Consider the following 27,696-nt stretch of genomic DNA (forward strand, 5'->3'; position numbering starts at 1 on the left):
TCTCACATCTAGGAGTGGGGGTGGGGGTGGGCATTGGGAGAGACAGAGACCAGACAGAGACAGACAGAGAGGGAGAGTAAGGGGAGTGGGGCGAGAGACAGAGAGACAGATGGAGATGCATGACTTAGGAAACGGCATTATAAATGTAATTTCTCCTTTCACCACTGCCACTTTTATATCAGGAGATTTATAAAAAGTCTATGTAGTAAATATACAAACACTAGTACCTAACAAATTGTACTAGTAATTTGTTATTACTAGTAAAATTGTAAAACAGTCACTTAATTTTCCAACTATTTCACGTAAATTTTTATTAATTAAAATATTAACTCATTTACTTCAATCCCCACTACTGAAAAGTAATCTTCCTTTATTCTTTGGGAATAAAACTTTTCCTGTTTATACCATAATATGTCTTCAATGCAGGAGTGACAAAGCCATGATTACAAAGCCACCCAAAAATAACTACTGGTCAGAAAGTATTTTGATTGCCAAGAGACGACCCAAGCTCTTTCATAGTGCTTCAATTTTGTCATATAAATTGCTACTTAAAATAAAATCTTAATTAGTTTGTACTTGGAAATTTTTATTATTTAGAGAACTTTTGGGGCCATTTTAGGATGTAATTTGTAATATGTAATCAAGTCCAATTAAAAAAGGTAACAAACAGACATCTGGATAAAAGAAGGCTGAGAAACAATACTGAGAATTATTAGAAGTTTGGTTGATATAGCTCTAGAAAAAAAACTAAATTAAGATTTGATTTAACCAAATCTACCAATGAAAAAGAAGTTTTATTGATTGAAAAACATAGGCTCTGGTGGCCATATGCTGGCTTGCTCCTATTATGTAATTTTGCTTTCAAATTTTGATAAAATGTGTCAAACAGTAATTTCATCACCTATGTCATTGTGAATCTTGACCCTTATGCTATCAGAACAAATAGTAATGAACATAAGAAACCTAGTAACTCAAGCACCAGAACGTAATTCATTATTTAGAACTGGAGTGCCTCATTCAGAATTACCACACAAGCACACCAGCCTTTGTGTAACTCCAAAAGTGTCAAGAGCTTCTTTTCATTGTGATTTTTTTTTTTTTCAGTGGGTTTCCAATAAGATAAAAGTACCACTTAGGGAAGTCCACACTCACAAGCACTGAAGAATGGAATGTTTTTGCCTTTGGTTTCTGAACAGAAGTACTTACAGTGTTTTTAGATCTCACTATCACCCATTCAAGGAAGATGTGTGTGAAACAGCCAGTATAATAAACCCACACTTTCAGTGCCAGAAGAGAGTTCCAGTTCAGCTACACAGCCTCTTCATTTTACCAGCGAGGACACTAAAGACACATGGTTAACAAAGTGTCTTTTACAAAATAGATTCTCAGTAAATATTTATGAAATGATGAACCACGACAGATAGCTATAGACAGAGACTGAAAAACAAAACAAAATAAAACAAAACAACAAAGCAAAAAACTCATTCCTTCTGATATGTCACAGCCTCTGAAATGGCTTAGTTGCCTCTAATGAGGTGAGACTGAACTAAGGTGAGGAAAAACCATAGATACATCAACAACAATCCATGGTCTGAAAACATTTCTGTCACACATGTCAATATAGTGAGTGACAGGTTTTCGAGACAATATTCAAGGGCAAAAGTATAAGAGTAGGTATTTATAACAAATAAAATGGGAAAAAAACAAAGTGTCTATATTTGACTCCCTTTCTTGGTGGATAATTTTTAGTGAATTTTGCTAAAGAACAGCTTCCATCGCTGAGTCAAAAGCCTTGATCCACGAGAAAAAGTGCCTGGAAATAGATGTGGCTGATTGTGATTAAATTGGTCATTTAAAGACATCTCTAATGTTGCATCAATTTTTGAGCCTCAGTATCTATTGATTACTTCACAGAAAGTAAAGGCATAGCAAGAGAACTAAAAATTTAATGGCTTCAGGAAGGATTTTTGAACTCAATTTAAAAGAACAAATGAAAGTACTTGTGAAAAAGAGGTATAGAAGTGGAATTACATCTGGGTTTTGGAAAATTGGGTTGCTGGTTTCCTTTTCTGGGAGGCAATGAAATGAAAACAACTGTATTTCCAATTAAATGGCTGGGCCAAGTGGTAACTCTCTGCATATGCTCTTGGATCACTCTATCCTTTTTGGTAAAGTTCTCATAATTGAATGGTGCTTGCCAGAACATGAAATTCAAAAAACAAAGAATTCTATGTAGACTGAATTATAAAACCATGTTAAGCAAACCTTCCTACAGAGGCACAGGCACCTGGCAGTATGTACACTGGTACATAGATATATACGCACTAACACTCAGCACATACTGTCTCCACTCAGCTACTCACACACTGCCGTGTGGAGAAAAACACAGGTAAACAAGAGTCTCAAACAGTTTTAAGATAAACATCAGAGTCGATCGGATTATTTAGCACTTGCTGAATTGCTCAGGAATCTAAGGCAATAAGCCTACTTCGAAATACGAAATTATTCTATTCTTAATGAGTAGAGATAAATGATAAGCTATTATTGTTTTTCCAACCTCTTTTCCAAGCCCATTACAAAAATAAATCACTGTGTTCTCTAACAGTTCTAAAAACAGTTTGTTACCATGTTTCTCGTATGATTAAAAGAAGTAGTAGATGTCCATATTTACTAAAATCTTGTTTTTAGTTACATTCAGAAACAAATACATCCCAGTTCTCCATGGTGGAAATTGTCTGTTTGCTCATTCTCTTTCGACTATTAAAAAATCTTTTGGAATGAAATGCATTGGCAGTGCAAAAGAAAAAAAACAGTCCATAAAAATAAACTGATTGAATTAAGCATTCAAATGAGTTCTTTGCCAGGTTATCTGCAAGCACAAGACTCTACTGTCATGTTAGGATATACTTTAAGTACCACATTCTTATTTTCATCAAAGAATAAGATGCTGAGCGAGGACATCTTTTCTGGCACACAGCAAGGCTCAGGGATTCCAGGGACGACCCCCACAGCTCTCACTATACTCTGGATGGTGGCATGGTTTGATGGCTTCAAAGACTAGAAAAGAAATGGGAGAAGAACACATACATTAAGTGGAACTGCTTTTCCATTCTTCATCCCTCATCCTGAAATACATACATAATAAATTCCTTTCAGCAATTTAATAAAGCCCTGGCATCATTACACATTTAGCCCAATCTCCTACACCACCATCACCAGAATGGTTATCATTTATTAATGTGCCAGGCATTTTATATGTAGTATCTCTATTCTTACAACAAGACTACCTTTTCTTACATTTTTACAGGTAATGAAATAGACTGAAAAAGTTAAAAACATGTCTAAAATCAAACAGCTGGTAAGAGTGAGGCTTTGAATCCAGTTACCTAAATAAAAATCATTTAATTAAAAAACAACTGAGTTCTCAAACAGCTTTAATACATCCTAGGATGTTTTCAATAATAGGACTGCAACACAAATGACTTCCTAGGGTTCCATAAAGAGCCCTAACAAGCACCCTACTTAACGCTGACACATTATTGCCACGATTGTAGTGATATTTACACTATTTTGTAAAACTAAAACCAAGCACGTCAAAGGGCATTGATTTATTTCATAGTGGCCACGAGGATAGATTGGATGATTACTCCAGTATATATTCACCTGTCCTTAGAAACAACAACGGGGGTTAAGAAAACCGCACCATTGGCCACTGGGGGTCACTGTTGCTCCATGGGTTCAGACTTCAATGCAGTAGAGTTAAAAGTGTTCTAAGAGTGGGCCATGTCCTCTGGGAATAACGTAGGGGGCCTAAGGTTATCCCATGGATGTCAGAAGTTTGACCAAAGAAGCCTGGGTAAAATCTGTTCCTGAGAGAATGCCAAATGGGAACATTAACATCCATGTGAAACATGTGGTTTCATTTAGTAAGCGCCTTACAGCCCTGCTGGGCACTGAGAACAGTCACTGTTCCAAGCCCAGAACGCTAGGTATTGCCAGAGTGGTCAGAACGTCTTCAAGAAGTGCCACACTTTGCAACAGGATTTTTCCCAGTGTCTCTTTTAGGCAGGTGAAAACATTTTTGTTTTAAGCATATTTTGAAACAGAAATGTGGTAACTTGCCAGAGATCACATGTGAATTCAGGAGTAGGATTTAGGCCAAAACTCTGGCTTTTAAATTTCAGGATTTTGAGCCATGTTTCTCATAGCTCAAGAGGCACCTCTGCCCCAATGAATTGGTATTTTAATTTCATACTCCTAAAACTCCCACTATGGGAAACTGGAAAAAGTTAAAAGGTTAAGGGCACATACAAGCCAAGGGAGAAGCAAATAATATAGAAATCTGGCATACTATAAAAAAAAATATATGTAGAATTCTTTTTGGCAGAGAAAGGGCAAATCTGATTTGTCTCATCCCATCTTTTAATTTTAACGAAAACAATTATCCATATGTTAGCCTTCAACTTTTTTGTGAATAGGCATAAATTATTTAAAAACTTTTAATGATGGACAACTGTTTTTTACCCTTTCTTCCTAGAGACTTTAAGTATGTGTTAAAAAGAATGCTAACTTTAAATTAATTAGCTTTGCAAAGGAAGGTATTCTCCCTTTAAAGAAAGGAAGTCTAGTTGTTTTATTTTGTACATCATGTGCTCTGCAGCTTCAATAAAATATGTGTAACTGACACAAACTGCAGTCGGTATTATATAGTTTATGTCAATAACCATTGTTTGTTATTTCATCTGTATTGTTAATATCCAAAGAAAACTTTTGCAGCCATCTACTTTTCTCTATTGATTTATTCTTGACTCAATCATCCAAATAGCTTACGATAATGTCCCAAAGAGTTTTTTTAAACAATACATTTCCCCGACATTATTCTGTTATTGTTAATGTTTTAATGACTCCTATAATATTTAAATTTCATATGACTAGGATCATATGATGAGGTCTCGATCGATAAACACTGCGATGCACCAATATTCCTCAGTGCCTAGAACAGTGCGTGCTTTATGCACTGAATAAGTACTTGCTAAGTGGATGAAATACTTATAAAAAATAGCATACCCTCCATTTTACCTATTTCTATGGAAATAATTCCCAACAACAAAAATAAAAGTTTCTGTGCAAATGACCTGGAGTAGATATGGAAAATATTCTTGGGTGTTTCCCAGGAAAATTCCAGCCCTTTTTTTTAAGCTCTAACTCACAAATGATAGATTCAGAAACTATGAGCTGTCTCTGGTGGGCTCCTGGAATTAAATGCAAACCCGTGATTCTGGGTTGGTATGTCTTATCAGGAACCTCTCAGTTTTCCAGGGAGTTTCCCACTTTTTTTTCTCATTATAGAATCCTCTGAACAAGCTGCCACTACCAAGAATAATTATGTCATGCACAAAAGATTCATGTACTAATTTGCTTATTTAAAGCATATTGCCAGTCTTTAATTTTTGTTTGTTTTTGAGTTCTGGTCATATTTCTCATGATTTTCTTTACATAACTTGGGAAATCATTCAATCTGTGTTATTTCCCTCCCCAGTCTCCTTTTTTAATGAGTGTGAAACATGACTTCATCATCAGTTCAGGCGGTTTTTTGCTTAGGTAACTCAGCACATCAAGAGTTAGGGTTTTTAGAGTTCATAATTGTGAGCAAAATATGGAATTGGAAAACCCAGGAAATTAATCCAGGGGTATCATTCTGAACTCATTAAATGCAAATTTCTTCTTTATATTGGATGCTTGGTTCAAAGGGTTTACATTCTGTGCTGCCTAAGTCTGTGTCATTGCTGTTTCTAGCGTTTGCATCATTCCATGCAAAATAACTTCATTCCTCTAATCCTTGTTGGTTTTCTTGGAGCTCTGTCAGTGACAATGGCTCTATCATTTTCATTGGAAATCTCTGTTTTCCATCTTTGCTAAAGAGATAAGAGAGAGAGGCAAAGGCATACGACTTGGCTTTAGCTATATGGGTAGTTTTCATCTCATGGCAGAATTCCAGGGATCTCTCCCTAGGAGAACAGATTGGCTGTAGGGGGCTAGAAATCAGAAAAATCCAAACTGCAGCGTCTGTGAATGAAATCTGCAGTGGTCAGGCCCGCATCTGCCAAGCTATGTATGATGTCCTTGAGATGAATTTGATTACAAATGCATTAGCAGGGAAGAGTATGTCATCAGCTAAGAGCCCTCATTCCTGACCAGGGCCGTGGGGTTTTGCTCCACACTCTTCTAGTCCAGCCCACATGGGTGTGATAGCCCAGAAACTATCTAATTGGAATCAGTGAAAGGGCAAAGCCTGGAATTTGGGAAAGGCAGAACACAGCTGTTCTGAATTACAGAACAGGTTGTCGACTTTTGCAGACGCAGAGCCCCACCATACAGAGCAGGCTTTTTCGCTCAGGAGGCCAAAAAGCAGGAGGGCCAGCAGAGGAGTCTGGCCTGGGAGAACTTTCCTCTGGGGCAAAATGTATATCTAAAGTCTGAAAGTTCTTTGGCGCTTCAGTTATTCCACATGTGTTTGTACTGATCTGGTCAGAGACTTTATTTTCCTCCATTGCTCGGACTGTATTTCCATTTAAACAGCTCGCTCTGGTTACCGCGTCGGACACCGTGCTGATAACGGCGATGCTGATTAATTACATAGCAGCTTCCTGTCGCTTCACGTTTCCCATCATTTTGGTGACTGTACCACTTGAAAGCCACAAAGCCTGGAAGGCTTAACGGGAACCACTAGAATCCTTAAAAAGTTAAGCGGATCTACACTAGGTGATGAGAGACTGAGAACTCCATGTAACAGCCAAACTTCCACTCTCAATTTGGCAAAAGGAAATCTCAAGCTCAGAAAGAAACTCCACACTTATCCCTGTTATGTCTCCGTGGAGTTCTGATGCCATTCCAAGTTTTGACAAATATTATTATGAGTTCAGTTGCTGCAACCGATGCTCTCCTGATTCTATTATTCTCCAAAGAAACATTACTGGAAGAGCTTACGGGCTGTTGTACCCATAGGGAGAATCCTATTTTAGGCTTTGTGATGTTCAAAAAGAGACTAGAAACATTTACAGAACTTCTTCTTGTCTTACATCTTTTATTCTCTTGATCCCTTTCCCTATGTGATCTTTCTTCAGCCCCCTGCATTTAATTCTCTGTTCTCCTCAGTCTCGACGATGGTCATTAATAATACTGTCACCAGCAAATATTCATGGAGTGCCTATTATGTGTAAGGTGCTCTAGTACCTCACTCTCCCATTGTTTTTATTATGTAGATACTATTATTTTTATTATTTACTGTTGTACCCCTTTCAAAGCTGAGAAAATGAACACACAGAGAGTTTGAGTAACTTCCCCAAAAAACCATAGCTGGTAAGAGGTGGAACCATGATTCAAGCCCAAAGGACTGGACTCTCAAATTTGCTACTGATAGTGTGATTTTTGGACCGTCATCATCAGCAACATCTAGGAGCTTGTGAGAGCTGCAGAATCGTAGGCTCTACCCCCAGAGCCACTGGATCAGAACCTACATAGTAACATGATCCTTGGGCAATTTTCAGGCATGTTATGGTTAAGCAGCCCAGCTATGACCAAGCATGTACATTTAATCATTCTGTTGCACTAACATACTTCTCTCCTTACACTTGTCTCTGCTGTTCTTTACTTATCCCTCATAAGTTTTAAAACTATTATTCTTTAGGTCACTGAGAACCATGGTAAACTTGTACTGAAGTAACAGCAAAGTTTTTGAACTGAAAAAGCAGGCTGAGCCAACAGGAGATGGGTTAATTTTGGGGGAGTGGAGACGAGGCCATGTCTCCAAAGTTAGAGGTTGAAAAGCTAACCGACTGAGTATCGCTGCATTTTCATGGCTCCCTAGGCCCTGAAATCGGGAGTCAGGAGGGAAGAGAAACACTCCTCCCCCAGGCTACCCAGAGAAATTACAGTTTATGAGAGTGAGAACAGTTATTTGGAAGACACAGAGAGGCCCACTTAAAAATCAGTCATCCTGGGTTTAGAGAGAGATTTTGAATCCATTTCTGTCTCTCAACGCTACAAAGCAAGCCACTCTTTAAACTAAAGATTCATCACTGCCTGTTATACTTGCATCTTTGCTGTGTGTTCTTAAATGCTATCCCACTTTGAAAAACTTTGTTTGATCACTGAAATGTCCTTTATGAATATTAGGCAAGATAAGGCTTTTACATAATTGTGAATGTATATAATCTTTACTTTGTATTTCAGTTTACAAAACATGGAATCAGCAAAAATTTGGGGGAATCAGCAAAAATGTTAGAACATGTAGAAAGCTCATGCTTCTGAGACATTCTAACAAGAAAATGGAATTTCAGTCAAATTCCTGGCCCTGAGGCTGCCACAGCTTTGTTCAGTTGGTCCTTTGCTTTGTGCGTGTGTTATATTTAGCATCCCAATGATCACAGGACTGGAATATGAACATGCTACTTTAAAAATTTATAAGCAGAAGTTGCTTACTCTTTGAAGCAATTTTTTTTTTATCATAGAGCAGCAAAAGTTGATTCACTTCAAGTTTTGCAAAAAACCAGAAAACCAAAAACCCCTCTATTCTTCCTCTGAATTCTATTTCTAGAACCACTTTTCATTGTGTAACAGAAATTCAACCTGTTACAAGCTAACAATGCACGTGCAGCAATAAGCTTAACTGAAGGCCAGAGGGCACTGGTATATTTCACTAACTCTAAATTAGAAGAGACTAATCACTTGGACTTGCTGGGCAAGGTGGGGGGAGGGGTGGGGGGGCTTTTGAAAATATATTTGTCAGGATACTGAGTACTGATATGATAAAGTACACTCCCCATTGATTTTTAAATAGACACAGTATGGGGACAGAGTCCCAGAGAGCAGTTTCCAGGCTCTCGGCCTCACGTGGAAAGGTGCTGGTTCAGGTAGTAGATGGCCATCAGCTGTGACTGGTTGGCCATCACCTGTCACCAGTTAGCCATTTGCCACTGATATAACTGCCATGGCTGCGCTGGTTGGTTGGTTGGTTGGTTGGTTGGCAGGCAGACATCCAGACGGCGGATTGGGGATCGTGGGGATCCTACTTAGTGTGTCTTGCCCGGCCTCCAGCGAGATGGGGGTGCAGGAAGACCCCTTGTTGGGGCACTGGTGTATGTTTGCTTTTGTATGTCCAACCCAGCCACCAGCAAGAATATAGTGGTATGACTCCCCTATCTATGGCTCCATGGGTGTTCCTTTTTGGCCTCACCATGTCCTGAGTTCTTATGCGGGGAGCAGGACTAGAGTCCCTGCATGACACATGGGTAAGCACTGACCAGTTGAAATGTGTCTTGGAAGAAGTTTACAGAGTCATTGCATACTATTCTGCCTTCCATTTTGATGTTTATCAGGAAAGCAAATGAAATAAACATCTGGTGAATTTCATGAGGTGAGTTTACCTGGCTCATCCCTTATCTTGACCCCCTAGGGGATAATTCATCTCACAAAAGACTATCGAAAAATATTCTTCATTAGGACATCAATCCAATTAATCCTTTCCTTTGCTCCCATCACGTCCACTCATTTTCTGAATACCCCTCCAAGAGCAGCCTTCCTTTATTTGGGGCTTGCTTATCGTGAACAGGTGTAGCTTCACCCACAGCTAAATTAAGACCACGTAGCTAAATATGCACCTTGTTTGGAAGCAACACAAAAAGCATATTTTACACATACATTTTTTCTCATATCTTTCTTCACACTAATACTGACTTCATATTAGTTTAACAACTATTAAAGAAAAACCAAGCATAACCATATTACCTATTACACTTTAGAATGTAATAAAGAAGCGTCCAGGTGGATTTTGTAAATGAAATCACACACTCAACTTAGTGTGTCTTTCTATTCTATGGAAACAGGAAGTACAGGACAAAGAACCATGGCTACCTTTGGCATGGGGAACTGGCATGCTCCAGAGCAATAGTAGGCATCAAAGGACTTGGGGGAGATAATCCATTCACTCCAGCCAATATCTGCAAAGTCCACTTTAAGGTATCGCCTGGCACAATTCCGAGGTTCAATCCATTGCTTTCTTCTTGCCTTCTTCAGGGTCTGTTCATCAAACTGGAGTGTCTGGCTATTCTGGTGAGGTCCCTTTCTCTGTTTCTTCTTGTTCTTACTCTTCTCAGGGGGCTGAGTCTGAAGGGTCTTATACGGCTTTCTCTCCTCCCATACCCCATCCTCCTTATACTGATATTCTGCCCCAGGAAGCTCATTGTTCTGCAGAGGCAGCAGGACCCCAGCAGAACGCTTCTTCCTCCGTTCAACAGAAAGGGCAGCCCTAATATGGCTATCCAGTTTGGGCACAGCTCCAGTGGGAAAATGCCGGTGACCTTGGAAGCTCGATACCACACTCTCTGGCTCAGAAATGGCAGCATCATTGGCATATACCAAGATATAAGGTTCAGGAAAGGCTAACATCTTCTTTGGCAGCTGGTGTCCTTTGGAGGTAATGTTAACTCCTATGAGGAACTCCTCATTTTCCTTGGCCTTCCTCAAGAGTTGAGTGATGTCTTTAGACAGCCAGGGTACAAAGTCTCGATGAGGTTTGGTTACATCTCCTGAAAGATGACCCAGGAGTTGGCTTTGGTTTCTGTTGGAGCTGAGGATCCAGGCAGACAGGTCAATCTGAATATGTTTTCTCTGAGCATGGTGTGAACATCCTCTTGACACTGGACAGCTCAGGCTGATGTTTATTAGCTCTCCAACATAGAAATACAGTGTGGCAGATAAAATGTTTTCAGACTTGGTTAGAGAAGTCAGGTTAAAAATATGCAGTCCCTTGTTTTCAAGGGTTCCTAGGAAGAAAAAAAAAAAGAGAGTAAACAGCAGTAAACAGGACTTCTACCTCACACCATATACAAAAATTAACTCAAAATGAATGAACTAAATGTAAGAGCTAAAACCATGAAATTTTTAGAAGACTTGGGGTAAAATCTTCATGGCCTTGGATTTAGCAATGGATTTATCTAAATTGATAAAATAGATAAACTGGACTTTATCAAAATTAAAAACTTTTATGCACCAAAGGACATTATCAAGAAAGTCTATACAACATACAGAACGGAGAAGATATTTTCAAATCATGTATCTGATAAAATCTAGTATTCAGAATATATAAATTACAAGTCAACAACAAAAAGTCAAACAAAACAATGAAAAAAAAAAATGGGCAAAGGAATCAAATAGCCATTTCTCTAAAGAAGATATACAAGGGCAGACAAGCACATGAAACAATGCTCAACATCAGTAGTAGTTATTAGCAAAATATAAATCAAAACCACAATGTGGTACCATTTGACACATACTAACTAGGCTGACAATAATAAAAAAACAAAATAACAAGTGTTAGTGAGGATGTGGAGAAATTGGAACCCATTTACATTGCTGGTTAGAATGTAAAATGCTTCAGCTGCTATGAAAAATAGTTTGGCAGTGCCTCAAAAAGTTAAACGTAGAAATATCATGTGACCCCACAATTCCACTCCTAGGTATGCAGCCAAAAGAACTGAAAACAGGTACTCAAACAAGTACATGTGCATGCATGTTTATAGTAACACTATTCATAATGGACAAGGGAAGAAACAGCTCAAATATCCATCAGCTGATGAATAGATAAACAAATTGTGGTCTATCCATACAATAGAATATTATCCAGCCATAAAAAGGAATGAAGGACTGATACGTGTTACAGTGTGGATGAACCTTTAAGACATTATGCTAAAAAAAAGAAGCCAGGAACAAAGGTCACATATTGTGTGATTCTATTTACATGAAATATCCAGAATGGGTAAATGCATACAGACAGAATGCAGATTAGTGTTTGCCAGGGGCTGGAGGTGAGGAAGAATGGGGGGAAACTGCTTAATGCTACACGGTTTTATTCTGGAATGATAAAAATAATTTGGAACTAGGTAGAGTTGGTGGTTGCACAACATTGTGAAGGTACCCAATGCCACCAAATTGTTCATTTAAAAATAGTTTTATGTCATGTGAATTTCACCTCAAACAAAATACAGTAGGAATTTTATTTATTAGAAAATTTTTTTTTCTGGATTGTGTTTTATAAGCTTTGTCTTGTTTTATACTTAAACAACTTGATTTGTTTGGTATTATTAGTATTATCATTATTAGGTTGGCCCTGCCCTCCCTCAGTGGGCCATTTGCCATGAACATTTTTCCATTAAAAAAAATTTATATATATATATATATATATATATATATATATATATATATATATTCATTTACTTATTTAATCCACCACCCCCCCCTTCTCCCCTTTGGCAACCATCAGCTTGTTCTCTATATCTACAGGTCTGTTTCTGTTTTGTTTTATTTATTCATTTGTTTTGTGTTTTAGATTCCACATATAAGTGAAATCATATGGTGTTTGTCTTTCTCTGTCTGACTTATTTCACTTAGCATAACACCCTCTTGGTCCATCCATGTTGTTGCAAATGGTAAGATTTCATTCTTTATTATTGCTGAGTAATATTCCATTGTGTGTGTGCATGTGTTTGTGTGTATATCACCATTATTTATGAGACTACCAAGAACTATTACTATAAATTTGGCAAGTATTGTAATAGTTTGTTATCTGAGGCAATGTATATAGTCTATTGGTGACAAGCACTGATGCAATTAGACTCACCTGATTCAAGTCCTGGCTTAGCCACTTTGGACAAGTTGGTATTGTCATTTATAAAATGGAGATAAAACCTACCACTCTTGTCATCAGAATTAAATGAGATGTGTGTAAAGCAGTTTATAAAGGGTCCAATAAGTGTTTGCTAATATAAATTATTATTGTGATTAGTGCTGGTTTAACCATGTAACAGGGATTACATCTTCTTCTACCTGACTCACAAAATTTACAGTGCAAGATGAGGATGGGTAAGCAAGACCCTGTATCTCACTATTCAGATAATATATCTGAAAAAATGAGCTGAATATTTAAAAGTGTCATAAAGAATTAATGTTGTTTGGAGCTTGTCTGAAGTTTATGACATTCCATGAATTTAAGAGTTGAATTTCATCTATATAATTGAAACTGGTCAATTGTATTTCCAATTCTTCAAATCCAGAAATGAGAGAGTGTGACAGAATGGGAGATTGATTAGTGAGGACAGAAGTTGATTCCTTCCCTTCAGATCATCTAATGCGTTAGCAATAAGGCTGAGGTTAGACTTGAGTCCCCAGTCCTGGGATGGGCCAGAGCTGGGGCCCTCCTCTGTGCACTTGCTCCATATACATGTTTGTTTCAGAAACACCCACGCAACTGTGAAATTATGCTCTTGATCAAAAACATATTTCAATAAAAACAAAATATTTTTATAAAGACGCAGAAACTTAAAATGAGTTCATTGAATCCCCAAGCACAAGCGAAGTGCAATGAGAAATATATTTTACTCATTTTTCACATTGTGTGAAGGAAAAAGGAGGAAACTGCCATTTGTGTACATCTGTATAATCCATGACACCAGCGTAATATTTTACAGAGCTTTATGCCATCAGGATTATTCAGACTCTAGTCTTAATTCATACCAGCCACCAAAGCATATATACCCAAACTTTGTAGCAGATGGAAGTTTAAAATGGAAGGAAGAGCAGTCACTCGGTTCTGAGTATGTGGCAATCGAACAGTTGCCAAAGGAACATCCTGGCAGGGAAGAAATGAACTCTGAGGAATATGGGTGGTGTGTCTTAATGGGTAAACAATCACGCTCCCTTCCCCCACATTTTGCTTCAAAATGTTTCTTTCTTTCAAACATATTTCCAGACACCTTGTGACCTGCTGTTAAATGGCCTTCACCCGAGTCTAATCTTCAATATCTTCCCATAAATGTCTCAGAAATCTGCCATATGGCCTCTTCTGATGACTTTCATTTTAATTCAGAGCATTATTTTGAAGTTAAAGCCCTATGGCCCAGTCCCAACTCCACCATGCTCCACAGCTGTCCTCAAGTAAATAACTTAAGCACCGTAAGCCTCAGTTTGCTCACCTGTAAAACGAGCCTGATAGTATCAACTGCAGAATTGTGAGAAGTAATTGAAGGGATGCAGGTAAAGCACATAGTGAATGTTAGCTAACCAGATTTGCACTGTCCACTGTGATAGTGATTAGACACTGAATTTCTAATTGCAATGTTCTGTAGGTGCAAAATACACACTGGATTTCAAAGACTTAGTACAAAAACGAATGTAAAATATCACAGTAATATATTTTATATTGATTACATGTTGAAATGGTAATATATGGATATATTAGGTTAAATATTGTAATATTGTGATTTATAATAATAAATGTATATTTGGTCTTCCTCTTTTTCTGGCAGAATTCCTAAAACCCTTGGAATTTCCTAAGTATTAGAGCTACAAAGGTGTCTTTTGTTATGTTAATTAGGTGACTTTTGGAGGTCAGGTAGTGATGGTGGCTGGTTGCCAGGGGAACAAACCCAGAGATTAGAGTGTTGGAAACTTTCAGTCCAAGCCTCCTGACTTCTCTGGGGAGGGGAAAAGGGCTGAAGGTTGAAGCTAACACTAATGCTTGATGATTTAATCAATCATGCCTATATAATGAAGCCTCCATAACAACCCAAAAGAAGGGGATTTGGAAGGGCTTTCAGGTTGGTGAACATGTGAATATTTCAGGAAAGTGGAGCACCTGGAAAGGGCATGGAAGCTCCACACCCTTCCCATGTACTTTGCCCTATGCGTTTCTTCTATTTGGCTGTTTATCAGCTATATCCTTTTATAATAAACTGGTAATTTTGTGAGTAAATGGGTTTTCTGAGTTTTGTGAGCCTCTCTACCAAATTAATCAAACCCAAGGAGGGGTCACAGGGGCCTCCAATCTGAAGCCAGTTGGTCAGAAGCATAGGTAATAACCTGGGCTTGTGATGAATGTCTGAAGTGGAGCGAGGTCTGAGCCCTTAACCTGTGAAATCTGATGCTACCTCCAGGTACATACCGTATTTCCCCAAAAATAAGACCCAGCAGGACAATCAGCTCTAATGCGTCTTTTGGAGCAAAAATTAATATAAGACCCGGTCTTATCTTATATAAGACTGGGTATATAATATAATATAATATAATATAATATAATATAATATAATATAATATAATAAACACAGTACCTGGTCTTATTTTACTATAAGACCAGATCTTATATAATGTAATGTAATGTAATATAATACTGGTCTTATGTTAATTTTTGCTCCAAAAGACGCATTAGAGTTGATTGTCTAGGTCTTATTTTCGGGGAAACACGGTAGTATCAGAATGGAGTTGAATTCCTGGATACCCTGCTGGTGTCTAAGAATTGCTTCTTGGAGTGGGGAACCCTTCCCCTTTCAGAATCAGGTGCAGACCATTTAAAATATAATATATTATTAAAAGTAACTTGATGCCGTTTGCTCTTGTACCATTTCTACCCAGGAATGCAGGATCCCTGCCTGTTCTAGATTCCCTCCTCCCCCAGTTTTTCAAACAATAAGCTCAAAATCTTAACCATTCCACAAAACATTCCTTGATTTCTCTAACACACACACATTATTTTTGCCTTCTCTGAACTTAAAGCACAGAATTTCTGGGTAAGTCAAAGTTCTTTCCCACCAAACAACCCAACAAATAGTTTTTACAATGGACAAAAACAGTAATTAGAGGACTGCATGGAATTGAGCAAATGAGTATGGGGAAATAAATAAAAAGGAGATAGCACCTCCCTGCAAGTAGAAATATGTAATGATAATATCTATTCAATTATTCTCATGATTATTTTTCAGATTTTATATTAATATAACTTTTCAAATGAGTCCCTTCCTATGCTTAATAACAGTTTTTCAGTAGGATCCTCTCTTCCCCATGAATTGTAGCAGAGATTTATCCATGGACATAGATATCCATGTTCAAATAGTAAATAAAAAGTACTTTAGTGTTCACTTGCCCTATTCTTCTGAAATATTGTGATATATATATATATATATATATATATATATATATATATATATATATATGGAATTATTGACTCAGAAACCCAAGTTGTACTTTCTGATTAATAAGAACTGATACAATAATAATATAAATAAATGATGAGTTTTTCAGGTTACAAAACAACAGCTTATGCAGTTTTAGGCTGTTTATAGTCTTTGGGTACCAGAAAATAACACTAATTGTACACCACACCAATCCAATTATATCTAGAGTTACATGCTTAATTCCAGGTGCTCTCATTTTGTTAATATAGAAGAGAGCAACTAGGAAAGTAATCAAGATGTTGGAGAATCTAGAAATTTTCAACGAAGTCTGAGTTGAATAAATAGAAAATACACGGCCTGGAGGGATTAAAAACAGTTTAGTAATGACATGTGAATGGTTTGCTAATACCTGAGGGGTTTCAGAAAGGTCAGTGTCTCCCTTTCCAGTGTCAAAGATGAGACTGGGTTATAAAGGTGATAGCTGAACGGAGGCAGAATCCAGGCCAGTGTAAGTCATGACCTCTTAAGCATCTAGCCTGACATTGAGACCCGTCTGTGGGACTAGGCCAACAGAAGATAGATTTTCATAATTCAAGACTATTACAGAAGGATGTCTTTATGGTAGGACGGGTGTGAAAGGTGACTAGATAACCTCACAGATCCCTTGCAAGGAACTTCAACAGGCTTTATTTCCAGCTCTTACCACGGAAATGTTTTCAATGCCAGAACGTTAACTACCAATAGGTGGTGCTGTTTTCTCACGGTTGCTGGCATTGGCACAAACTTGGATTTTCCTTGTTGGGGATACACCTACCGCAGTCTAGTTAGGGTTTGCCATTGGCGTTATAATCTTATTTTGAATTTTCCAGAGTCATAATATCTGTGAATTGAAAAGGGGTTTAGAAGTGAGGTGAGTTTCTGAACAAGCCGTACTCCCCTTTGCACACCTGTTAGGACTTTTGCACCTGCTACTGCTTCTCCCTGAAAGGCTTTCATCCAACCCTGTTCTCTTTAAATTCCAGATTTGGTTTTTAAGGCAAAAGACAGGCACCACCTCTTAAAACAAGCTTGTCATGACAACCCACTCCTTTGGTTTGGATCCTGCCTCTATTACCATTTTCATCACACTGTTGCGCCTTCCTAGGACCATAAACTCCTTAAAGACAAGACCCTGTGGTAATTAACACCAGGCTCTTCAGCCCCTAGCATAGGGCTTAATGCTTCAGCTATGCTCAGTAAATGCTTCTTTTATGAATACACAGATTTAGTCTGGCCCACACATTAATAGAAAAGCAAAAATGAAGGACCACAGCAGTTACCCAGTTAGTTAGCAATCAATTTTGGAGAGGAACCCAGGTCTTCAACTAGCTAGCTGGAACGTTTTAGGAGTTCAATGACTAAATAAAGACAGAAGCCTTATTTCCGGTTTTATCTGAAAACAAAGGCACCTGAACCTAAGGGCACCAAGGACTCAGGGAGGAAACTGCGACTGAGGACCAGCTGTACTCTTGCAACAGTTCAGCTCCTCTCGAGGAGTAGATGGTAAGTGGAAGTTCACCTTTGCGCTAGCCCACACACAACATTTTCAAAGGGAATTAGAACATACAATGGGAAGCTTTCTATGTAAAGTCTGATTTTAAAAGAAATAGGCTAAATGAAATCCTGATGATTACTTAAATCCCCAGGAAGCAGGGAAAACATTTTAGTCACACAGAAAATATGTAACTAAGAACAATGTTTTTCCCACTTCTTTCTCCAAACAAAGTACAGCTGCTAGAAATGCCAGGGGTGCCTAGGATGGGGCCATATGCACTCGAGGTCACCTGCAAAATACTTGCTGCAGATACTGAGTCACGACTGCAGTTTCTCTATCCCACCCCCAGCTTTCAGGCAAAGGCAAAATGGAGTGTTTCTACAAAGTACACCGAGTCATAGAATTTTGCTGTTCTTGCAGAGTCCCAGTCAAATGACTGAGTTTTATGGGATCTCAAAACAACCATTCTCTACGTCCAAAGTAAAACATGGCCAAAGATGATATAATGTATGTTTTTCTAGAAGAGAGCAAAATGTTCATTAATCAGTTTATCTACTCAGCCTCCACCCAAGGGCATTCCAAGACTGTGAGCTTGTGGAGGGCAGACCCACGTCCTATAAATCTTTGAACTCCTAGTATTTCGCACAGAATGGAGCATTTATATCCTGAAAAATATTTGTTAAACTTGTTGAATGAACAAATGTGTAAATTTACCAGATTCAAAAGTGTTTCCTACTTCACACCGAAGTGAAAAAACTTTCAAGTAGTTTCAAGTTCCCAAAGTCAGCAAAAGCCCTTCTTGGGTTTAAGTGCTGTGTGGAGTTTCCTTCCAGTTCAACAGAAAAGAAGCATTATTAGAACAGTGTATATAAAGTAGAATAGTATTTCCATTCAACATATACATAGTAAAATGCCTCGTGAGAAATTCTTTCATGGTAAATTAAATTTTAAAGGATCCTGTGCCTGGCTGATAGCTTTTTCTACTTATCTTTTCTTATCTAGCCCCTTCAACATCTAATTCAGCTCAGCTGAAATATTTACTGAGTACCTGCCATGTGGCAAACTATGCCAGGTCCTCAGAACGCAAGAAGGAAATGAGATATACTCTTTGCCCTCCAGAAACTAGCTTTACAGGCCCCGGCTCCCATCCTCCTCCTTCTAGCAAGTCAATTAGGCCTCACACTTTCTGCAGCTGTGAAAGAAAGGTAAGAAGTCTTGATTAACTTACTTTGAAGCCCTCTCCAGGGCAAAAACTGTCATAAGGATAGTAATATACCTTCCAAAGTAAAAGAAGCTGACCATTCTATAAATTCATAAACCATTTGTTCATGAGCAGGCCCACTAAAAAGGCCAGGACTTGCATGTTAATCAATCTTAGATTTTAGACGCTGGTTGTGATATGATGCTCAAAACTCTAATGACATGAGCATAGAGCATTGTCTCTCAGACACGCATCAGAATCACCTTGATTGTCACAACAGAGATTTCTGTACTCTACCCTTAGAGTTTCATCAGGTGGTCTTGCGTGGGCTGGAGAATTTCTACCAAGTTCCCAGGCAATGTCAAGGCTACTAATCCAGAGGCCATACTTTGAGAACAATGAACTTCAAGAGCTCACTGTAAAAAGGTGCAACTCTGCAACTCACCAAGGTCAGGACAGAAAGAGTAACTTCTTGAATGTAGTTTTGGGATGTCATAGATTGTGTTACAAGAGGACTGCCATCTCTTTCTATTTACATTGCCACCCAGATGTGTCCTTTGTGCTCTAAACAACTGCACATGATTAACATGTTATTCATGTTTAAGGTGTTGTGGGAAGCTAGAAAGAGATGCAATATTACAATATTATAATCTTAAAATATTAAGAATATCTCATTTACATAGGGCTTCTAAACTTTTAGTGCATTTTCACATTCATTTTCTCAAATGAGTTTTGCCAACTTTCTGTGAGACTGGTACAGTAGTTATGACTTAACCCATTTGATAGATGGAGAAACCAGGCCTAGCAATATTATACGACTTGATTAATTAGCAGTTTAGCCAAGATTAGCATTTAGCTCTCTTAATGCTTAGCCTCAGGTAATTGAAAAATTGAAACTCCAAGAATCTCTTCTCTACTTGAAAACCATTTTTCTTAACCCACTCCAAAGTACAGCAATTACACTCAATTCAAACAGTCTTTAGATTAGTTCCATGCAATAACAGTATTCTTTGAAAGAAAAGCAAATAACATCATGTTGGGCCTCATCTGTTTTAACTGTAAAATCAGAGGACTGGACAAAGAATTCTGCATTTCTAAAACCATTGGATACAATAATTTTATAAAAGAAATATTTGACAGAACCATACTCACTAAAGTCAGAACTTACTGAAGCTAGTGATACAGTAGGATCAGTTTGTCCAAAAACTTTTTTTCACAGTATGCCCAAATAAAATCAAGGCACTGCACTTACTGTGGTTCTGTTATCAAGAAAAGATGGATTTTAAAGGAAGGTCGATCATTGAAGGAGTACCAAAACACACCATGATCAACTGGTTCTATGACCTATGTGTGGATGTTGTACATAAAGAGATAGCCATGCTTTTAAAAATATTACCCCTGAAAATGTGTGTTACTGGGAGTACTGCTTTATGTACCAATATGCTAGGACACAACCACTAGTAACGTGAATAGACTAGCAATTTTCTGGATTTCTAAATATATTCCACATATGAGGGCTCTTCAGTTACATTGTCATTCTTTACTACTGTCCAAAGTAGATATTATCCTGGTATACTTGTGTTACTTGATGAATATTATGTCAGTGTTTCCATTACAAAATTCTATTTTCATGGGTTCATAACATAATCTTAAAGATTCATTCTGAATTGAAACTTGGCATAGAAAAGCTCAAGATGAGACTATTTGTGATGCCAAACTTCTTTCCACTACTACCACTGAAAAAAAGTTATTAAGATACTGATTACTAGGATATAGAAAATGAATAGATGGAGAAACCATCAAACTTTGGGGAGAAAAGTTCTCATGTTGTACCACAAAAATCCTGAATAGTGAATAGAAAGTATGTGCAAAGTTAATCAATAATTTTCAGTAGGCTTTTTGATAGGTATGATTTTTATTATATCTAAGAAATACAACAAACAATGGGGATTATATAAGGGATTTCACAGGTGTATTGAGTAAATGTGTCTTTAATCAAGGTATTCATGGTGATGAAACATTAACCAAGGGATGTGTATGATCTCTAGTGAATTTTTCCACAAATAAAGTAACTTTTCTTTTGAAGGAATAATGCTAGTTGTAAAATAGCAAATATTAATCCTATAGAAGAAAACAATGAAGAGTAATTCATAAAAAAAGAGGGAAAATGAAATGTAACGACAGAGAAACTCGTAAAGTTACCTGCACAGTTTAAAGCGTAAAAACAGGAAGATGGTACAATGCAAATTGGACCCCAGTCCAAAAAATAACCATGTAAATGAGACAGTTTTCACTTGAATTTTGCATATCTTCTTTCTTGAGAAATTAGGGGTAACCAGTGTGTCCCCAACTAGATATCTTAGAACCACAGTTCTCTAAGATGCTCCCTTGGGAAGAAAGTGAGCCAATCTTAAGGGGACTCGTCAGCATTTAAAGGACCTGAAAGGTCCCATGGGAAAGAAAACTGATCATTTTTTCCAAACTTATTTGACCATGGCACCCAATTTTGTGAAATGTGGATATCTTCCAAAGACCCCTTTTTACCAAATTTTCTCCTAGAAAATTAGATCAGAATATTAGAAATAATAAGTTTTGAGATGAGTTTAGGATGTTTGAAAGTTGTTTGGCATATACATCATGATTACACATTTCTTCTTCTATATAAGAAAGGGGTTGGAGCCTCTTCCAAATATAAAAATTGTATAATTTCAAAATGCTTACAAGCATATTTGACATTCATATCCCTATTTAATTTTGAGAAAAACCTGATTTGATTGAATTAGGTCAATCAAATGCTTATAAACTTCTACTGCTTAGGTAAAATGTATGTAATCCTTTTACTATATTCTTAATTATGTATATATTTTTAATGTACAAATATTCCCTGAGTGAATTATCTGCTTAAGGGATTTTTTTCATTGACCGGCATGGTCTCTTGGTCTCTTTGAGTGTGTCTAATTATACTAAAGAGCTAAATTTAAATTATTTTTTATGTAACTTATTCTCTTTCTCCTTTCCATTAGCATGGATAATCAAGAATTCATGGTAGTATGGATTTTTAAATGTCAGAGATTGTAAAGCTGTCTTGCCTATTACAGTAAAAACTTCATTAAGGGCTATCATGTATTCAAAGAAGTGTATAATTCAAAGCAGCTGTACATCCAGTTCCCCCTCTCCAGATGTTCTATTGTCTTTTGAATAAAAATGTTAGTAATCTAAGTACGCTTTAATTTCAAGCCTAGTTTCTAGGTGCCAGAAATTTCAACTTAACTATGTTTTAATAAAGTTATTATATCCCCTTACCATCAAACCCATCAAAAATGATGCTTTCCTACCAGGCCATGTATTTTACACGAATGGCTCCTATTGGAAGTCAACATTCAGCCCTTAATTATGCCTTTCGTAAAGCCTTATATTTTAGCCTTGTACTTCAGAAACATGTCAAATGACATTTTTAAAAACATTTTTAGTCATCGACTCTTCCCTTTTTCACTGAAGAAAAATATTCACTATTGGGTTGGGATTACCTCAATTTTCTTTGCTTTTATCTATGAACTCTGTGTGATCTTTTTTTTAGAAAGGTGACACATATCCACTGAAATGCAATCTTTTTGTAGTTATATGTCATAAGTTAAAATAATGACAGTTTCTTAATAAGAACACGTGTGCTTTAATTACTTTCCTGAAAAGGTTAAATTTATGATTATGAAAAATAAGATGAAGTGAGTATGACAATGATGAGAAACTAAGGAACACAAAGTATGTATCTCCAAAGATCAAGCCAGGAGAAAACTTCATGTAAACGACTCCTCCTTAATGATACAGTCGCCAAGGACAACTTAAATTAAGATGAAAATAAAAGCTGATTTCATAGGCCTCTTGTCTTCCTTCAAGATGGTATGTTGTTTTCAAGCTGAGCTTCTCTGTCATCAGTACTTTTGTCAATTACCTTTTACAAAGGCAAGAGAAACCTATCTTTATGTAAACCCTTACACATCACAAGAAGACTTATGAGTGTTCCAAACGTACGGTTTTGGCACAACAACTGCATAGCGTTGTGGGAGGAGAAAAAGGGGTTGGCAGAAAGTGTATTTAGGATGAATGCCACCCACCATCAAGTAATGGCTTAAGTAGAAAGTAATCAGAGGGAGACCACAGCAGCTAAATTTCAACCAAAGATATTCTAGGTTTAGAACAATAAATAATTTTAATCAGGTATGTTCCAAGGAGCAAATAGGGGTCTTAGGCTATAACTCAGACTGAACAAGCACTTGGCAAGTCTGCCAGATCAGCAGCCACTCCACACACACCGCACACCACCTGACCTGCCATTACAATCTGTAACACCATTGGTACAGAGAAGCCCATATGTTGTGAAATCTAAACACTATGGACAAGAAAACATATCTAATTTATTAATGGAGGCAGCATCTTTCACCTACATCAGAACGTGTGTCACAAGACGAAGGGTGTTATGAAAATGCTGATACGGATAAAGGAGAGGGGACACACATGAAAGCCTTAGCACCTTCCTGGAGTCCTGCCTTATTAGAGCCAGAACTGCCTTATAATAAGGTCTTTTTAGTGTGTTAGTAACTAAACACTCTTGGAAGAGGTCCAACACGAACCACCCCTCCAGGAGTCTCCCATGTAGTAACATGACACTTAAGCTTCCACAAAACCCAGTGTCTACGTTTGATGAATAAGTCATTAAGACAGTCTCTGGGATGCTAAGGGGATTACTTTGCTTATCAGGGCACACAGCCTTGTATATAAGCTCGAAGCTGCAATTCATCATTTCACGGGAACTTCTGGCCTCTGTATCAGAGTTTATCATTTGATGGCATACGACTACAGTGAGGCTGATAAGAGACATTGAAATCATAGTGCACGGAACGAGTTGAAGCCAAAAAGCATATGGAGCCGGAGTCACTCAAATCCTTATCCATCTCCCACTCATGGTTCACTCAGCCCAAAACAAACATACAAAGAAACTATACAATATGTGTCAATGAAACAAACTCACATTCTACCTCTAAACCCTGTGATTCACAATAAAAATGAAACTTGTGGATACAAAAAATACTCCCTAGGAATATAACCAAGAAAAAGGAGTATCAAGGGAAGAGTGATTTGAGTATTTTCATGTATCCACCTGCCTTGCCCACCCAACTTCTTCCAATTCTTGTTGGTCCCACATGCCTCTTTCATGTGAGCTCTGCCCTCAGAGCTGCACTAAAGTAAACAGCATTCAGTGGTGTGGTCAGCTGTCAGGACAGCCTCCTCAAGTGGCTGGCGTACTGTGGATAACCCAGAACAGGTTTCTGTTTCCTTAGCAGAGGCCAGCTCCTCACAGATTATGCTCACAGCTTGAAGAAGAAAGTGAAATCTGGTTCGGCTCAGATTCTAGCTAAAGACTTCTGCATCAGAAAGCATAATTCACATTTATTGTAAATGTCATCATGCCTATGAGCTCTAGAGTGTATATTTACAGTGTCAACTTAGGGCTTTCCTTGATGGATGCTTTGGTTTTCCCTTTTTTCCAGGAGTCCTACATATCAAAGCTTTGGGAGATTTCTTTCTAGTGATTCTGACAGACTTGATAGAGAATGAGGCATGGCCTCCGTACTTGAAGATTCTTGGCTATTTTTCAACCATTCACTGAAGACAGGCTTTGCAGTTATGTTTCCCTTTATCGTGAATGCAGTGAACAAAAAAGCCTGGTGCATCCTCAAAGCATATAAACTGAGTTAGTGTCCAGGAAACTTTCCTTCAAGCTGTTAGCACAAGGGAGGCAGGTTGTTAGCATAAATTATTCCCTTCACCACAGGGGCCAGGAGAAACCTTGTTAAGCCATGAATTTCAGTCCACAGTGATCTGTGTGTTGAAAAATGGGATGAGCAGATTTTTCATCGGCAGATTCCAAGAGGTGTTTACACCCACGGCTGCTTCCCCCACCCCCACTCCTCCCAGGGTGGATGGTACACCTCTATTTGCCCAGATGGGTTTTAAAAGATACAATGAGCACCTGGTTTAGTTTGTGTGTTTGCCACCAAGTGTGTGTGTGGGGGGGTGTCAAGTAGAAAGTGTCAACTATAGTAACACAGAGGACGCGAGTTAATTAGGGTGCAAGATCTAGAGAAGCGATTGTCTAAAAGGCTAGGGGAGGACGTCTAGTTTACGTGTGACTTTTCTCTCCCGTATCCTGGGGTTGGCATAAAATGACATCTGCCTCTAGGTAAACATGGCTAAAGCCCAGTTCCAGGGAATTTCCGCTGACCGACTTAGGAAACATCAACATAAGCACCCCAGAGGTGCTCCTACCCCCAGGGCAGGAAGGCTACGCTGGGCATGGGAGGGGGGTAGCCCTTTCCCTGCCCCACGCTGTTCCTCCAGCCGACCCCTCCGCCGCTCCGCGCCCTTCTCTCTACTTCTCCTTCCCAATTCGGACTCTCAAACTAGGCTTACTCGCTGGCGAAGTGCGGGGTGTGACGGGACCGAAGGTCTCGAAGGGCAGCTGAGAAGGGTGAGGGAAGGTCTCTAGGTAGTACTATAGAGCCTAGGGTAGATGAGGAGGCTGGGGGTGGGGTGGGGGTCCAAGGAGAGACCTGGGACAGCGAAAAAGAGTGCTCTTCCGACACTCACCTGCTGCTCCCGCTCGAAAGCTGCGAACCGTGTTGCCTTCGCGCAGCGGCTGGGGGCGCAGGGGCTGCGAACCCCGCTCGGAGGACCCTGGTATCCGCGCCGCCTCGGCTCTGCCGCCGCCGCTGTACCTGTCATAGAGCCGCAGCATGTGCTCCGACACCTTGTCGTGCGGCTGCAACAAGGGGCCCGAGCCACCACCTGCCGTGCGGTCGCCTGGCACATCCTTGCGGAGCTCCGGGAAATGCTGCTTCAGTCTCTCTCCCTGCGCCAGGCTCACGCAGAAGCACCCCAGCCACAGACACACCAGCCTGCGCGTCCCGGCCATAGCGAGGTCCCCGCAGCGCGTCCGCTCTCTGCGTGGCGGGGGATACTACAAAGGCGCCAGGGGCCGGTGGCCGAGCAGAGGGTTGAACTCCAAATTAGCTGGGGCGAGGGCTCCCGGAGTCCGGACACTGCCTGAGCAGGACAGTGAGGAGCCCCACTTTTTGCGCTGGTAGATCGCGGACCTGCAGGTGGGCTCTTCCCGGGCTGCGGTGCGGACCTCACAGGCGCAGGGCGCTGCAGGCGCCGTCTCCACTCGGGCGCGGAGAAAGAGCTAAAGTCACGGCGTGTGTGGCCAGGGTGTTCTCAGGATCTGTCTCTATCCTCCCTCCCCTCTTTGCTTTCGGGCACACCCGGCCTAAGCGCGGCACTGGGGGACGGGAACTAGCGCTGCGTCGGGCGCAGTGCCGGAGCGGGGAGCGCGCGGCGGGCCTGAGGGCGCTCGCTCGCCTTTTCTAGGGATTGGAGCAGCCGCGCTGCGGCCGGACCGAGTTTTGAGTGTGTGTGTGTGTGTGTGTGTGTGTGTGTGTGTGTGTGTGTGTGAGAGAGAGAGAGAGAGAGAGAGAGAGAGAGAGAGAGAGAGAGAGAGAGAGAGAGAGAGAGACTTCGTTCTCTGGCTGATATGTACAGTCCGCAGCCAATCTCGCCCTCTCGCCCTCTCTCTCGAAGGCAGTTTGGATCCTGCTATAGCTGGGAAAGAAGGGAAGGGAAGTAACCCGCAAACCCGCACGCGGAGGGAGAGAAGAGGAAGTAGGGGTGGAGGTGGTTGGGGAGAGGAGGGGGAAAGGAGAAGATCAGGAAGAAAGAAAGGGTAGGAGGGACTGGGTATTTTATTTTTTTAATCCCCTTCAAGAACATTGGCTGTGACTTGGCCAGCAAGAGGGCAGAGCAAAATAAACTTCTTCCTGGCTTCTTTTTCCTCTGATTCCAAACAGAATCAAGATGAAAACACCATGCTCTCTTCCTTTCCTGAGCCTCCTCCCTTGATGAACATTGCGGACCATGCACAGGTGCCTGTGAGGGTGTCATCCCATCCTATCTGTCTAAGAAGTTACCCATCACAGCTCCTCCTCCTCTTCACTTTGCATCCCCCCCACCTCCAGCGCAAACATATTACGACTCAATCCCATCTTAGAAACTAATAAATAAACAAGCAAACACACCACAAACATGCATCCCACTCACTCATTCCCACTCAAGAGGTTCCTCTGAAGATTGGTGGTGGGTGGTGGTGAAACACAAGGGCTTCTGGGAGACCCCAGAATCCAGGGCAAGCTCTTAGAGTTGCTAACTCTGAGATCCTTCCTCGCCCTCTCTTTTCCTGTCTGTAAAATGGTGATTAAACTACTGGCCAATATTTCACCCCACATTTATGTCCTAGGCCTTTGTTAGTTTTCATTTTTCAGCGTGTATTATCTTTAAAGAATTTTCACAAGGAAGCCCATTTTACAGATGAAGAAACTGAGGCCAAAGGACACTGGTAGATGACAGAGCTGAGCTCCAAACTCAGTGAGTCTGACTGCTGGGCTCAGGCCCTCAATCACCACACTAGTATAATAGTAATGACATTAGCATTTAAACTGACATTTCAGTGTAACAATTCATGTAAATGTTCTTAGCACAGTGCCTGGCCTGGTGCAGTAAAGCCATCAGTAAATGTATGTTGCAGCTATCTAGTCCCTCTTTGGGAGCAGAGTGGGGTTTATTGAAAAGAAAATAGGCAACAAGACCATACTGGGTTTCCAAATCTCAGTTTCTTCCTAGAAGGTGAATAACAACACATCCCTTTTAGGAGTTTTGTTTGGATGAAATTAGTAAACAGTGCTAATGTGACTGGCACACTGACTTGCTTTTAGGAGGGGCTCAATCCCTATTATTCCAAATGCAGACTACATCCTCAGTCACTTCTCAACCCACTGCAGTTTAGGTTTTGCTCATAGCCACCTTCAGATCTGTTCTGCAGATAACAACACATACTTCAAGGGTGGTTGCTA

General features: G+C 39.6%; 1 protein-coding gene across 1 annotated transcript; it reads right to left on the reverse strand.

The window, feature by feature from the left end:
* Nucleotides 1–26,444, reverse strand: BMP3 (bone morphogenetic protein 3). The gene is made up of 3 exons (XM_019720129.2): nucleotides 25,382–26,444; nucleotides 9,913–10,823; nucleotides 1–3,057 (listed from the first exon to the last, which is right to left on the reverse strand). The coding sequence occupies exons 1-3, from the start codon at nucleotides 25,704–25,706 to the stop codon at nucleotides 2,866–2,868; spliced, it is 1,428 nt and encodes a 475-aa protein (XP_019575688.2). The 5' UTR covers nucleotides 25,707–26,444; the 3' UTR covers nucleotides 1–2,865.
* Between the last annotated feature and the right edge of the window lie 1,252 nt (nucleotides 26,445–27,696).

The sequence above is a fragment of the Rhinolophus sinicus genome, linkage group LG02, assembly GCF_036562045.2.
Source record: "Rhinolophus sinicus isolate RSC01 linkage group LG02, ASM3656204v1, whole genome shotgun sequence".
Classification (NCBI taxonomy): Eukaryota; Metazoa; Chordata; class Mammalia; order Chiroptera; family Rhinolophidae; genus Rhinolophus; species Rhinolophus sinicus.